General features: G+C 41.7%; 1 protein-coding gene across 8 annotated transcripts in view; it reads right to left on the reverse strand.

Annotated features, from left to right (window-relative positions):
• Positions 1–15,694, reverse strand: part of ARID4B (AT-rich interaction domain 4B) — a 424,644-nt gene that overhangs the window by 95,577 nt on the left and 313,373 nt on the right. For all 8 annotated transcript variants that reach the window (XM_056566987.1, XM_056566988.1, XM_056566991.1 and 5 more), the window contains 3 exons: positions 14,351–14,570; positions 2,516–2,655; positions 1,518–1,637 (listed from right to left, as the gene is read on the reverse strand). In XM_056566987.1, the coding sequence (XP_056422962.1) occupies positions 1,518–1,637; positions 2,516–2,655; positions 14,351–14,570 (480 nt within the window). The remainder of the gene's footprint in view (positions 1–1,517; positions 1,638–2,515; positions 2,656–14,350; positions 14,571–15,694) is intronic.

Raw genomic sequence — 15,694 nt, forward strand, 5'->3', positions numbered from 1 at the left:
CACTACAGTAAGCACAGCAAACAGCAACAAAAAATGTAATTTCATAAATCGTTAAAGGGGTACTCCAATGGAAACATTTTTTTTTATATTAACTGGTGCCAGAAATTTTAACAGATTTGTAAATTAATTCTATTTAAAAATATTAACCCTTCCAGTACTTATCAGCTGCTGTATGCTCCACAGGAAGTTCTTTTCTTTTTGAACTTTCTTTCTGTCTGACCACAGTGCTCTCTGCTAACACCTCAGTCCATTTTAGGAACTGTCCAGAGTAGGAGCAAATCCCCATAGCAAATCTATCCTGCTCCAGACAGTTCCTAAAATGGACAGAGGTGACGGATTAAGATTTTTAAATAGAAGTAATTTACAAATCTGTTTAAAGAGTATCTGTCATCAACAAAAACTTTTAATATGTTGTTCATAATAATTAATGAAGACATATTGTAATATATCTTCATTAAAAAATATTAATATTTATACCAGTTTTTTCATTTTATACTTTTGGCCACTAGGGGTCTCTCTTCTATGCCTGGTCTGCAGGCAGCTTCCTGTGCTTTACATAGTAAGTGTACAGCTTTTAAGACTAATGCTGAAAGGGCTCTGGTCCTTCTACAGGAAGTTCAGTACTCTCAGCTCAGGACTCGCTCCCAGCCTGGAGCAGCACTGTGAGCTACAAGCCTGCACATGCCTCTCATATAACAGAGGCCAGTCACCTCCGCCTCCCCCGTGCTCTGTGTTCTCCCTGCCCCTCACCACACGTTATCTTATACATTGTATTATCTCACTGCACTCCCTGACATTCATCTTAATTACTGCCTCTGTAATTGCTCCCACTGCCCCTGGTTCTCAGCATTGACTTTTTAGTGCAGAGAGACACAGGAGAGAGAGAGACAGAGGCTGCCGTCCCTCCCCTGTACTTAGTCTGTATGCACACTGCAGAGTAGTGTTTTTCAACCAGGGTGCCTCCAGCTGTTGCAAAACTACAACTCCCAGCAAGCTGTTGGCTGTCTGGGCATGCTGGGAGTTGTAGTTTTGCAACAGCTGGAGGTACCCTGGTTGGGAAACACTGCTGCAGAGGGAGAGCAGCATACAGGAAGACTGGCAGAAGCAGAGTCCCGGCCAGGCTTCATGTGACATCATGCCTGCCGGGACCCGCCTCCTTCCACCCCTCAGAAAGACAGTGCTCCTGAGCTAATGAAGAGGGATAAAAAAAGGTATTTCCACAGCGTTTTAAACCTCAATAAACACAGGGATAGGAATAGTTAGAGTAAGGGACAGATGGGGAGGGGAATCAGGGAGAGTTTAGTTGATGACAGGTACTCTTTACATTTCTGGCACCAGTGAGTTAAAAAAAAAAAAAAAAGTTTTCCAGGGGAGTACCCCTTTTATAACCAGAATAAACATTTCCTTTTACATTTGTTTTTATGATCATATAAGTGAGATGCCATACCCCAGAATTTACAAGCCTGTACTATACATTAGGTCATGAAACATTTCTACAGAATTCTCCTGAATCATACCGCATGTGTCCTTTGACGCATACTGAATACATTTCAAGGTCTTCCTCCTCTTCAATATCTTCACCCTTGATCTCGGTAATGCTCTTCATAGGATCATCCTCCTTCTTCCGCAAACAAGTTCTAATGTTTGACAACACATTTAAAGTAAATAAAAATGTTTCCAGACAATTTTAACATGAGACATTTACAAATGTATTTAAACACAGTGGGATTAGGTGATTATCTAGACACATTACATAGCTACATTCACAAGTAGCAAAATTCAGCAGATTTTCCATGTGGATTTTTACACCTGAAAATCCACAGTGGACTACAATACCATGCATGAGAGTGAATTTTTACACATGAACAAAGTATGCAGCATGTCAATTATTTGCTGTGGAAAGAGCAAGAAATTGTTGTGGATTTTTTTCACTGACCTCAATGGGGATGTGAAAATATGCAATGAAATCCTTTTGCAGACTACTTGTGGATCTTCAGCAAAATGTGCAGGTGCATTAAACTGCCCAAAAAACAAACAAACCATATACTCACCTTGCCAATTCTGTGGGTGAGGACTAGCCACTCCCCAGCCGGTCTCGGTCTGCTGATTCTTTCTGATGACATGTTGTGTTGACATATGACCACTGCAGTCAATTACAGGCTTCATCGGTCATGTGTCTACATGCCATCACTGAGGGGACCAGCTGAAGGATCAAGAAAGCCTTGGCAAGATAGTGGCAGATGGAGTGTACACACACAACACAAAATCAGCATGAAAACTGGCATAATTAGATGGAAATTGAAGGCTGATTTTTCTGTGGATTCAGGGTCAGATATGCAGCTGAATTATCTCACCTGTGTGCATTTAGCCTACCTATAAATGATAGTGCGCATAACACTTTATCAGTACATTATAAGGATAATAATATGCCACATTATCTCAATGATGGCTTCTATGTATATAAAGCTGTAGAATATTGAAGACATAGTTTTCTTTAAAAAAAAAAATGGCTTACTCTTCTTTTTTCTCAGCACCAACAGAGTCTTGCTCTTGATGGATTTTGCCCTCTTCTGATACACCAATTTTTTCATCGGCAATGCGATCATTTGCTTTTACTTCTCTCTCGCTCTTACATGGAACATCTGTGTCTCCGGCCTAGAGCAAAAACATAACATTTGAGAAGCACTTTGGATGTTCCTGACTTTATTATAAAGTAACTCAATATAAAAGACAGCAAAAATGACTAAAAAGGCAAATACAAATAATAAATTCAACTGAAGGAAAATAAAAAGTAGGCCCAATAAAAGACAATGGAGAAAAGGAAAGAGTGTGAAGAATTAGATAGCAGTATAGGGAAACCTGGCAAAGAGATCTAGTCAGATCTCCCCCTGAATCCCCTTCAAGTGTTCCCTATTAGGGTACATTTACACTTCCAGGATCTGCTGCCTATTTTGCTGTATATTTTCTGCAGCTGATTTTTCTATCAATCAAAGTTAATGGGTAGCAAAATTAACAGCAGAAAATATGCAGCAGATCCTGTATATGTGAATGTACCCTAAAACAGAAGTAAAATAATCTAGTAAATATCCAGACTTCAATGCAGGAGACAACTTTCAGATGGGACGTTGAGTGGAAGAAAGAAATAGGTAAGCATGACCCAACATTATCAGTGATGATGCAGGCAGTCACCATTGGCAACAATGCAGAATACAGACACAGGCACATAGGTGGGGCATATCTTTTAAACCATCCCAATCTATTTACAAATATTATTAAAGTGAGCCTTATGTATTAACTAATAGTTTCTGGAGTCACCCCGTTTTTGAGTCAAAAGCATTTTTTAAGCTCATAAGTAGAAAACACACAGGTTACACTATACCAGTATCTCACATATGAGTACACCCCCTCACATTTTTGCAAACACTCCACTACTGGGGAGATTTATCCAATCCTGCTTATAGGCAAAATAGGCGGCCGCCTAGGGTGGCAAAAATCCTTGCACCAGCCCTGTGTGCAGAAGAAAAGTGAACCAGTTGCTCAGGGGCGTAGCTATAGAGATAGCAGCCACACCAGGGCCCTGGAACAAATCTGCCCCATAAGAGACCAGTATTGCCCCTGTTATAGATTTTGCATCGGGGACAAGAAGCTACAAGCTACGCCTCTGCCAGATGCCAATGACAACCAAATCAGATTGCTCCTTTTATTTTTAAGAGGTCCTTTAAAAAAAAGCAATTTGATTGGTTGCTATGGGCTTGTTTTGATGAATCTCCCCATGTATCTTTTCATGTGACAACACTAAGGCAATGACACTCTGCCACCATGCAAAGCAGTGAGTGCACAACCTGTACAACAGTGTCCAATGTTGCTGTCCTCCCAGAATAACTCAAGACACAGACATCAATATCCAAACCTTGGCAACAAAAATGAGTACACCCCATGTGGAAATGTCTCCCAGAAGCTTTGTGGCTTGTCCTTTGGAAGGATTTTTGGCAAGTCCTATCATCTCTATGTTTGCATATGGAAATGAAGTATTCAAGGAAAAACCAGTGTACCTACTGTACTGTGAAATATGGAGGAGGTTATATTTTGGGGCTGCTTTGCTACATCCTGTTCTGAATCTGTAAAGGGTACATTCAGGGCCAGATTTAGACTAAGTGTGGTCCTAGGCAAAAATAAAAATGGGCCCTGCAGGTCGCAAGGCCAAAGATCACCTTGTTGAATTGTGCTGTATCTCAAATGTATTATAGGGTCCAAATCTAATTAACATAGGGGGTAATTTATCAAAACCTGTGCAGAGTAAAGGGGAGTGGTTGGCCATAACAACAAATTAGATTGCTTCTTTCAGAGGCCTTTTTAAAAAGGAAACACACAATCTGGGATTGCTATTGACAACTGCTTCACTTTTCCTCTGCAAAAGTTTTAATAAATCTCCCCCATAGAGAATACTTTCCTTGTTTAAGCATGCCATGTCTTCTATGCTGTTAAAAAACGACTTTTATCCATCACCAAAAGTCTTAACCCCTTCATGACCCAGCAATTTTTTTTTGGGGCTCATTTTTTTGCTCCTCACATTCTAAGAACCATAACTTTTTTATTTTTACACTGACAAAGTTGTATTAGAGCTTCTTTTTTGTGGGACACTCAAGAAGACATCAAAAGGACAAGAACTGATTGCAATGCAAATAAACTGTAACTGTTCTGATTGGCCATGGAGATGTTTTGGGATTGGCAATGCATGGGTACAGTGAGCATTAACACCTCAAAAGTGTTTGACGACTTTTTGTTAAAGTTGGATGTGTAAATGAAAAAAAAAAAAAGTTTTTTCACTAAAATGCTGTTTTTTACCCAAATTTTGCATTTTTACAAGGGATAAAAGGAGAAAATGACCCACAAAATTTGTAACTCCATTTCTTCTGAGTATGGAAATACCCCATGTGTGGACGTCAAGTGCTCTGCTGGCGCACTACAATGCTCAGAAGAGGAGGAGCACCATTGAGCTTTTGGAGAATTTGTTAGGAATGGAAATCAGAAGCCATGTTCGTTTACAAAGCCCCCCGTGGTGCCAGAACAGTGGAGCCCCACCACATGTGATCCCATTGTGGAAACTACACCCCTCACAGAATTTAATAAGTGGTGCAGTGAGTATATATATAATAAAATTATATATAAATATAAATATAGAATCTCTGTCTGTATAGTCTGCATACTGATCCGAAGAAGGGGGTGGCTCCCCCGAAATGCGTAATCTCAACTTATATCGCTTTTTATTGCTTTTATTGATTTTATTCATCTGCAATAAAATTCACAAGCTTTTACAATATTCTACTTTGGATTTTGATTTATTCCTACATCCCCACAGAACCAGCAGAGCCATTTGCGAGGTAATTTTGCTCTTGTAAACACACGTGGCCTTCAATTCCGGACACATTTTCTCTTCAAAAGCCCTATGGCGCGCCTTCTCTTCTGAGCATTGTAGTTCGCCCACAGAGCACTTTACATCCACATATGGGGTATGTTCTTACTCAAAAGAAATGGGGTTAAATATTTGGGGGGCTGTTTTCCTATCTTCCCTTGTGAAAATGAAAAAATTAGGGTAACGCCAGCATTTTGGTGATTCTTTTTTTCCATTTTCCCATACAACTTTAATGAAAATTCGTCAAACACCTGTGGGGTGTTAAGGCTCACTACACCCCTTGTTACGTTCCGTGAGGGATGTAGTTTCCAAAATTGGGTCACATGTGGGTATTTATTTCTTTGCGTTTATGTCAGAACCGCTGTAAAATCAGCCACCCTTTGTGCAAATCACCAATTTAGGCCTAAAATGTACATAGGGTGCTCTCAATCCTGAGCCTTGTTGTGCGTCCGCAGAGCGTTTTACCCCCAGATATGGGGTATTTCCGTACTCAGGAGAAATTGCGTTACAAATTTTGGGAGTCTTTATTTTCCTTTTACCGCTTGTGAATATAAAAAGTATAAGGTAACACAAGCATGTTATTGTAAAAAACATTTTTTTACACTAACAGCCTGGTGTAGACCCCAACTTTTCCTTTTCATAAGGGGTAAAAGGAGAAAAAGCCCCCCAAAATTTATAGTGCAATTTCTCCCGAGTACGGAAATACCCCATATGTGGCCCTAAACTGTTTCCTTGAAATACGAGAGGGCTCCGAAGTGAGAGAGCGCCATGCGCATTTGAGGACTAAATTAGGGATTGCATAGGGGTGGATATAGGGATATTCTACGCCAGTGATTCCCAAACAGGGTGCCTCCAGCTGTTGCTAAACTCCCAGCATGCCTGGACAGTCAGCAGCTGTCCGGAAATGCTGGGAGTTGTTGTTTTGCAACAGCTGGAGGCTTAGTTTTGGAAACACTGCCGTACGATATGTTTTTCATTTTTATTGGGGGAGGGCAGTGTAAGGGTTGTATATGTAGTGTTTTACCCTTCATTATGTGTTAGTGTAGTGTTTTTAGGATACATTCACACTGGTGGGGGGTTACGGTGAGTTTCCGGCTAGGAGTTTGCGCTGCGGCGAAAAATTTGCCGCAGCTCAAACTTGAAGCAGGAAACTCACTGTAAACCCGCCCGTGTACCCTGTACATTCACATGGGGGGGGGGGGGGGGGGGCAAACCTCCAGCTGTTTCAAAACTACAACTCCCAGCATGTACTGAAAGACCATGCATACTGGGAGTTGTACTTTTGCAACAGCTGGCGGCACCCTGAACCCCTCTGGGCATTTGAACGGGGTGCCTGCTGATATATATCAGCAGCCACCCCCGTCCGGTCCCCGCCTGGCGGGGACAAAAATTCCCAGGGGCGTACAGGTGCTTAAGTACCAGGGAGCGATGGTGTACCTGTACACCCTTGGTCCCTAAGTGGTTAAGGTAAAAAAAAAAATTTGAAAACTTGAAAAAGAGAGAAAAAAGTTTGTTCAATGCCATGTTCTGACCCCTTTAACTTTTTTATTTTTCCACCTACGGAGCTATGTTAGGATTTATTTTTTGCCCCATGAGCTTTAGTTTTAAATGGTTTCACTTTTGCATATATACGACTTTTGATCACTCTGCAATTTTGTCGTTTGAAATTTTTTTCCGTTTACACCTTTTACCCTGCAGCATCACAAACATCATGATGTAATAGTTCAGACAACTGCGCACGTGGCGATACCAAATATGTTTATGATTTGTTTTTTAAAGTGCTTTATTTGAACCATGGGAAAAGGGAGGTTATTTGAACTTTTATATGGGGGAGGATTTTTTTATTTAAAAAAAAAACTTTTTTATATATATTTTTTTTATTTTTTATTTTTTTTTACACACCTTTTTTGGCCCCCTAGGGGTTGTTCATAAACTCTCATTAGATATACAGGGTGGGCCATTTATATGGATACACCTTAATAAAATGGGAATGGTTAGTGATATTAACTTTCTGTTTGTGGCACATTAGTATATGTGAGGGGGGAAACTTTTTAAGATGGGTGATGACCATGGTGGACCTTTTGAAGTCGGCCATTTTGAATCCAACTTTGGTTTTTTCAATAGGAAGAGGGTCATGTGAGACATCAAACTTATTGGGAATTTCACAAGAAAAACAATGATGTGCTTGGTTTTAACATAACTTTTTTCTTTCATGAGTTATTTACAAGTTTCTGACCACTTATAAAATGTGTTCAATGTGCTGCCCATTGTGTTGGATTGTCAATGCAACCCTCTTCTCCCACTCTTCACACACTGATAGCAACACCACAGGAGAAATGCTAGCAAAGGCTTCCAGTATCCGTAGTTTCAGGTGCTGCACATCTCATATCTTCACAGCATAGACAATTGCCTTCAGATGACCCCAAAGTTAAAAGTCTAAGGGGTCAGATCGGGAGACCTTGGGGGCCTTTCAACTGGCCCACGACGACCAATCCACTTTCCAGGAAACTGTTCATCTAGGAATGCTCGGACCTGACACCCATAATGTGGTTGTGCACCATCTTGCTGGAAAAACTCAGGGAACGTGCCAGCTTCAGTGCATAAAGAGGGAAATACATCATCATGTAGCAATTTCGCATATCCAGTGGCCTTGAGGTTTCCATTGATGAAGAATGGCCCCACTATCTTTGTTCCCCATATACCACACCATACCATCGATTTTTGTGTTCCCACAGTCTTGAAAGGAACTATCCAATGTGGGATAGTGTCAGACCAATAGCGGTGGTTTTGTTTGTTAACTTCACCATTCACATAAAAGTTTGCCTCATCACTGAACAAAATCTTCTGCGAAAACTGAGGGTCCTGTTCCAATTTTTGCTTTGCCCATTCTGCAGTACCTGAAACTACGGATACTGAAAGCCTAAGCTAGCATTTCTCCTGCGGTGTTGCTATCAGTGTGTGAAGAGTGGGAGAAGAGGGTTGCATTGACAATCCAACACAATGGGCAGCACATTGAACACATTTTATAAGTGGTCAGAAACTTGTAAATAACTCACGAAAGAATAAAGTTACGTTGAAACCAAGCACATCATTGTTTTTCTTGTGAAATTCCCAATAAGTTTGATGTGTCACATGACCCTCTTCCTATTGAAAAAACTAAAGTTGGATTCAAAATGGCAGACTTCAAAATGGCCGCCATGGTCACCACCCATCTTGAAAAGTTTCCCCCCCTCACATATACTAATGTGCCACAAACAGGAAGTTAATATCACCAACCATTCCCATTTTATTAAGGTGTATCCATATAAATGGCCCACCCTGTACATTGATCTATGTTTTTGGTGCACGATTGCTTAGGGCTACCAAAGGCAATTGCCCATCCACCAAGGACCAGGATTACATCGCAGAGCTGCAGATGGTTCCCCTAGACCCCATGGATTACTGGCATTTAATGTTTAAATGCTGTGATCGCTACTGATCACGGCATTTAACCATTTCAATTATAGACATCTAAGCCTGCTCCAATGTCCGTCATTACCGGCAGATTTCAGCTGCCGATAGCCGACCTGCGGGCCCATGTCATATTCCCCACATCCAACCCATAACGTAGGGGTACGTCATAGGTCGGGAAGGGGTTAAATTCTTCTCCAACCTCACAGCATCTCCCTAGCAGAGCTTGCAGACTCATTTCATGAGTGATGAGTTAATAGAAAGAAATGGAGCCAAGTTTCAAATCATACTGGGACAGTGCTGTGACGCTAGTGACTGTGGATAAGAGTCATTTTTACAGCATAGGAGACACTGAGTGAAAAAAACAAAGATACGGCTGCAGTATACCAGTATTCAGTTTGTAGGATATGCTGACAGGTTATTCACCTATTTTTAGGCAAACAGCTGCGCTTTAACTATTAAAATAAATTAGACTCTAAAACGCCCCTGTATTCTTTCTGGCCATGTTCGAGAAGCCCTCATCTGATCAGAAGCAATCACAGAACACATAATAATTACATCCAGTGACCATTTTTTTGCCCCCCCCCCCCCCCCCACACTCTTACAGACACACACTACAGACAGATACACTTACAGAAACACTTACCTGGCAGTCCGTGTTTTTTTCTTTCCGGCGGCGGCCGGGACTGACATGTGACATCGCTGATGTCCTCCTGCGCGGGTCTACGGAGGAACGTCACTTGCACGACGTCCCCCGTCAGTCCCGGCCGCAGGCTCACTGGTTTAAAAGCAGCGACGCTGCTTTAAAACAGTGAGCCGCAGTGCAGTGGCAGGGCCGACCCTGCCTGGACCCACAGCGGCTAGCTGATTTAGCGTGGGGCTAAAGGGCTAGCTGCTTTGGGTTCCCAGGAAGACAGGGCCCAGGGCAGCTGCCCCATTTGCCCAGTGTTAAAGACGGCCCTTTGAGGATGTCTTCTGATGACTACAGACTATACCAAGATATTCGTGGCCCCTCACTTCTGGAGTCTACCTCAAACTCTATAGTAACACAACCCCCATCCTTTACACTGCCATCCTGCTGCCCCACTAATAGTAACATAGTTCATACAGTGGGGATCAAAAGTTTGGGCACCCCAGGTAAAAAATGTTATTAAAGGGGGTTCTCCACTGGTTTAACCTTCTTTGGCCAGTTAGTTAGTACTGTGGCTATATGTCATTAAAGCTTTTTTTCCTGTTGCTAACGCTACTATATGTGTTTTTTTGTTTTTTTTTACCTTTTTTACCAGACCTGGAAGCTAGTTAATTCCTTAGTTTGCTGGCTTGCCTTGACCACTTTTTTTTTTTCTCCCGCCGCCATCTTGCCATCGATACGTCACCCTGCAGGGTGTTGTGTAGGAGGCTGGCCTGCCCCTCGCTCCGTTCGTGCCCGTCTACCGCGCTAATGAATATTCTGCCGTCATAAGCGCGCACCTCCTTACTTTCAGCTTCTTCTAAGCTGAATGCTGATTGGGCTGCTTGCGGCGAATCGGCTCCGGTGATTGGTGCCATTGTGATATCAGCCTCGGGCCTGACGCGCTGGGGGATTGTTAACACTAATCTAGGCTGACATCACAATGGCACATGCGCAGATGACCCTCAAGATCGAGGACGAACTGCGCATGAGCCAATCACCGGAGCCGAAGGCAGCGAAGGAGATCGGCGACGGGACCTGGCTTTCAATCCCCGCCGAAGCCGCGATCGTGCCGGTCCGGGCAGCATTAACCCCATAGATGCCGTGATCAATCCTGATCACGGCATCTATGGTGTTCACAGGGGGAGCGCTCTCCCCCTGTTCTCCAACGGTGGCGCCGCGGGCCGCTGTTGGTTGCTATGGCAGCAGGAGGTCAGATCATGACCTCCTGTATGCCTGCTACGGAAGCCTGTGAGATCCAGCCAGAGAATGGATCACACAGGCTATAGTGTCTGCCGTTCATCAGGTTATACTGTGCTGCAGTACAAATGTATTGCAGCATAGTATAACCTGTAAAAAGTGTAAAAAATAAAATAAAAAGTTCTTCAATAAAAGTATGAAGTGTAAAAAAAATTAAATAAATAAAATACCCCTTTCCCAACATATGTACTAATTGTAGTACAATATGTCACAACAAAACAATCTCAGAATCGCTCTGCTCAGAAAAAGCGTTCTAAAGTTATTACCATTTAAAGAGAATACATGTCAAATAAAAAAAAATGAGCCTGGTCATAGAGGTAAAAAATGGGTCAGTCCTTAAGGGATTAATGAAAAGAACCTCTGTTCAACTGTTAAGCATGGGGGTGGATCAATCATGCTTTGGGGTTGTATTGCAGCCAGTGGCACAGGGAACATCTCACAAGTAGAAGGAAAAATGGATTCAATAAAATTTCAGCAGATTTTAGATGCTAACTTAAAGGGGTACTCCGCCCCTAGACATCTTATCCCCTATCCAAAGGATAGGGGATAAGATGTCAGATCGCCGCAGTCCCGCTGCTGGGGAGCCCTTGGATCCCCGCTGCGGCACCGCGATCTCATTACAGCACAGAGCGAGTTCGCTCTGTGCGTAATGACGGGCGATACGGGGGACGGAGCAGCGTGACGTCATGGCTCCGTCCCTCGTGACACCACGGCCCGTCCCCTTAATGCAAGTCTATAGACTTGAAAGGGGCGGGCTGTGACGTCACGAGGGGCGGATCCGTGACGTAACGATGCTCCGGCCCCTGTACTGCCCGTCATTACGTGCAGAGCGAACTCGCTCTGTGCTGTAATGAGAGCGCGGTGCCGCAGCGGGGATCCCAGGGCTCCCCAGCAGCGGGACCGTGGCGATATGACATCTTATCCCCTATCCTTTGGATAGGGGATAAGATGTCTAGGGGCGGATTACCCCTTTAATGCCATCTGTGAAAAAGCTGAAGTTAAAGAGAGGATGGCTTCTGCAAATGGATAATGATCCTAAACACACCTTGAAATCCACGGGGGAATTCAACAAGAGGCGTAAACTGAAGGTTTTGCCATGGCCTTTACAATCTCCTGACCTCAACATAATTGAAAATCTATGGATAGACCTTAAAAGAGCAGTGCGCGACAGACAGCCCAGAAATCTCAAAGAACTGGAAGACTTTTGTAAGGAAGAATGGGCAAAGATACCTCAAACAAGAATTGAAAGACTCTTGGCTGGCTACAAAAAGCGTTTACAAGCGGTGATACTTGCCAAAGGGGACAGAAGAAGATATTAACTCTGCAGGGTGCCCAAACTTTTGCAGGCGCCATTTTTTTCTTTTCTGTTATTTTGAAAGTGTAAATGATGGAAATAAAATCTAACTTTTGTTGACATATTGTAAGAATGTCTAATCTGTAATTTGATGCCTTTTGGAGATTTTTCCATCTTTCCTTGGCTTCCTTATGCACATTAATACAATTTTGTACCTGGGGTTCCCAAACTTTTGATCCCCACTGTTAGGTTGAAAAAAGACAAGAGTTCAATAAAGGGGTACTCCAGTGGAAAACATTTTTTTTTTTCATATCACCTGGCTCCAGAAAGTTAAACAGATTTCTAAATTACTTCTATTAAAAAATCTTAATCCTTCAAGTGCTTTTCAACTGCTGTATACTACATAGGACAATGAGTCATTCTTTTGTCTGAACACCGTGCTCTCTGCTGACACCTCTCTGGGTCAGGAACTGTCCAGAGTAGAAGCAAATCCTCATAGCAAACATCTGCTCCAGAAAGCATCAGAATAAATCCCTAGATCAACGTTCTGACCCTATAAATCTAATATCCATAACCTGCCAAATTATTACTCTCTAGAAATGCATCCAGGCTCCTTTAAAACTATTTTATTGAGTTCACCATGACCACTCCCTCTGGGAAAGAGTTCCATAGTCTTACTGCCCTATCAGTAAAGAACCCCCATCTGTGCTGGTGTAGAAACCTTCCTCCTCTACCCATTGAGGATGCCCCCTTAGTATAGATACTGTCCTAGGTATAAATAGATCATGGTAGAGATCTCTGCACTGCCTCCTGAAATAGTTATATATAGTTATTAGATCGCCTCTAAGCTATTTTTTTTTATAAACTAAATGTCAGAACCTATAGGGTTAAAAGGTTCTGACAGGTCCTTTTATTTGTTTTTGTTGCCAGGTTATGCTTTGCTGTATTTTTATCCCCCCCCTTCTCTCATAAAAAATACAAATGTAAAAGAAATGAAAAACAAAACTTTATTTGGCTGTGTGCGAAAATGCTGAAACTATTAGGATAGGTTCACACTGCGGAGTCTCCGGGGAAAAAATTTCCGCCAGGAGATTCCGAGTGCGGCCAGTGCCAACTGAATTACTCGGTGCTAGGGCCGCGCGGAAACTGCAGTCTCCAATAGACTGCAATGTGTTCCGCAACTATTTTCCGCCTGAAGAATGAGCAACGCCATTCTTCAGGCGGAAATTTTCAAGCAGATTTTCTGTTCACAAATTTCGCTTCACAAATTCCGAATTGTGAATTTGTGAACGGAAATCCATTCACTCTACTATACATTTTAGTAAGCGGAATTTCTGCCAGCAGTTTCAAAGCGGAATTGCAGGCGGAAATTCGGTAGTGTGAACCTAGCCTTAAAATATATCTCTTATAATTCCAAACATTGAATGGTGTAAACATATGACCAAAAATCAGCAAATTTGCTGTTTGTATTATTTTAACATGTGTTAGTACTATTCTTGTTTTCATGGGATTTTTTGAGTGCATTTTATTCATTTTGTTTCTAATAAAAACTACGGATCATGGTGGAAAACATATTAGTGAAGAAGTTATTGGGGGCTGAAATAGCACAATTTTGTCAAAAAAGTTTGTACAATAATAGAAAAGTATGTAAGTATGGGTATTGTTTTAATCGTATTGACCCACAAAATAAAGATAACATGGCAGTCTTACTTTAAAATGCACAGCCTTAAACAACCCCCCCCTCCAATGAAAGTTGTTATATCGAAGTACAATTGAATGTGCAAAAAACAAGCCTTTATATGGCTCTATAGATGTAAAAACAAAAAAGTTGTGTCTCTTAAAAGTTGAGAAAAAAACTAAACCGCAAAAATGAAAATGGGCTAGGTCCTTGAATTCTGCATGCTGAAATTCTGCCATGTGAATAGACCCTAAGGGGTTTAACAGCTGTGAATATGGGACTCTAATCTTGCTATAATACATTTTCTTTGAAGCAAACAGAGGACATATGGATATGATCATTTCCCACATCTAGAAATGGTTCGGAGATTAAGCATAAAACTTAGAAAACATACTACAGTAGGTCCTGATTTAATATTCTGTCCTTTTTATTATGTTTTCCATTATGTTTTCAGTTTTTATTTTGGGGGACTGTCTAAAGAAGATAAAATAATAAAAGTAAGCCCATAACTCATGTTTGTCTCCATGTACTAAATACATTTCCAAGTGATTAATTCAATAAACAGGTTATTATTTTAAGACTTACAAAATCTTTTTCTTCAGGTGGCAGTTTGTCTATATTATTGCGAACATCGTTCTTTTCACAATGTTCATCTTTAAGATTTCCAAGGCTTTCAGCTTTCTGTTTCAGGGGAATATTGCTTTCCATGACATTGTCTTCATTTGATTTAGCAACTTTTGTTGGCAAGTCCATTTGAAAAATAATATTAGTAGAAGTACAGTACTCTTCAAAACCATATAGATATCTGTAAGACAAATCAGACAGCATATAACTGAGAGAGAGCATATAACTTGTTTGGTGTAGTTTTATTAAGGGTTTCTGAGCTAATAGAGAGAAGTCTGATCTATTAGAGTAAAACATAAATACAAAGGGGGGATTTATCAAAATCTTTGCAGGGGTTGACCTGTTGCCCATAGCAACCAGTCAGATTGATTCTTAGATTCTTAAAAGGCCTCTGAAAAATAAAAGAAGGGATCTGATTGGCTGCTATGTGCAACTGGTCAACTTTTCCTCTCCACAGGTTTTGATAAAGCTCCCCCATAGAGAGTAATTTGGTCTGGAAGACTCAACACAACTATGCATTAAATGAACACATCATCTTTCTTCCTAATAAACTGTTTAATGCTGGAAGATAATTGAACACTTGACACCAGATTTCCCCACAATTACAAGTGATAACTAGTGCCTTAAAGGAGAACCCCGGCAAAAGAAAACGTATCCCTTATCTACAGGATAGGGGATAAGTAGCCGATCGTTGGGGGTCTGACCACTGGGACCCCCGTGATCTCCGGGATGAGACCCCGGCTCTCTCACTGTGGAGCGTGTGTCATCTACTGGTAGAAGGCAAGCCCTCTATTCATTTCTATGAGAGTGCCAATGATTCCTGACTGCTGTACTCGGGTATTTTCGGTACTCCCATAAAAATGAATAGAGTGCGTGCCTCTCGCAGTACAAGTTCCTCACTGAGCGCTGTCCCGGTGATCGCAGGGGGTCCCAGCGCTCAAACCCCTCATGATCACCTACTTATTCCCTTTCCTGTGCAAAGTTGATAAGTTTATTTTTGCCGGATTTCTCCTTTAACAGGAAGATAACCAATGATCATCTTATTATCAAAAGCCCCTTCTACCAAAAACAGAAAATCCAAAGTGGGTGTTTTCATTTTTTAACCATCAGTGACTGCCCATTCTTGTTTTTACAGTGGTCACTAAGGAATCATGGGAGTTTGGTTGTCAGCATGCCAATAAATGCCAGGGGAAACTTTAAATTGTGGCAAATAAAACTCTTAAATGCCACAGTCAAATCATGATCACAACATGTAAAGGATTTGAGGGCACTTTGTCATGGGTTTCCATAGCAGTTGAGGGTCTT

Source organism: Hyla sarda, chromosome 3 (genome assembly GCF_029499605.1).
Source record: "Hyla sarda isolate aHylSar1 chromosome 3, aHylSar1.hap1, whole genome shotgun sequence".
NCBI classification, from domain to species: Eukaryota; Metazoa; Chordata; class Amphibia; order Anura; family Hylidae; genus Hyla; species Hyla sarda.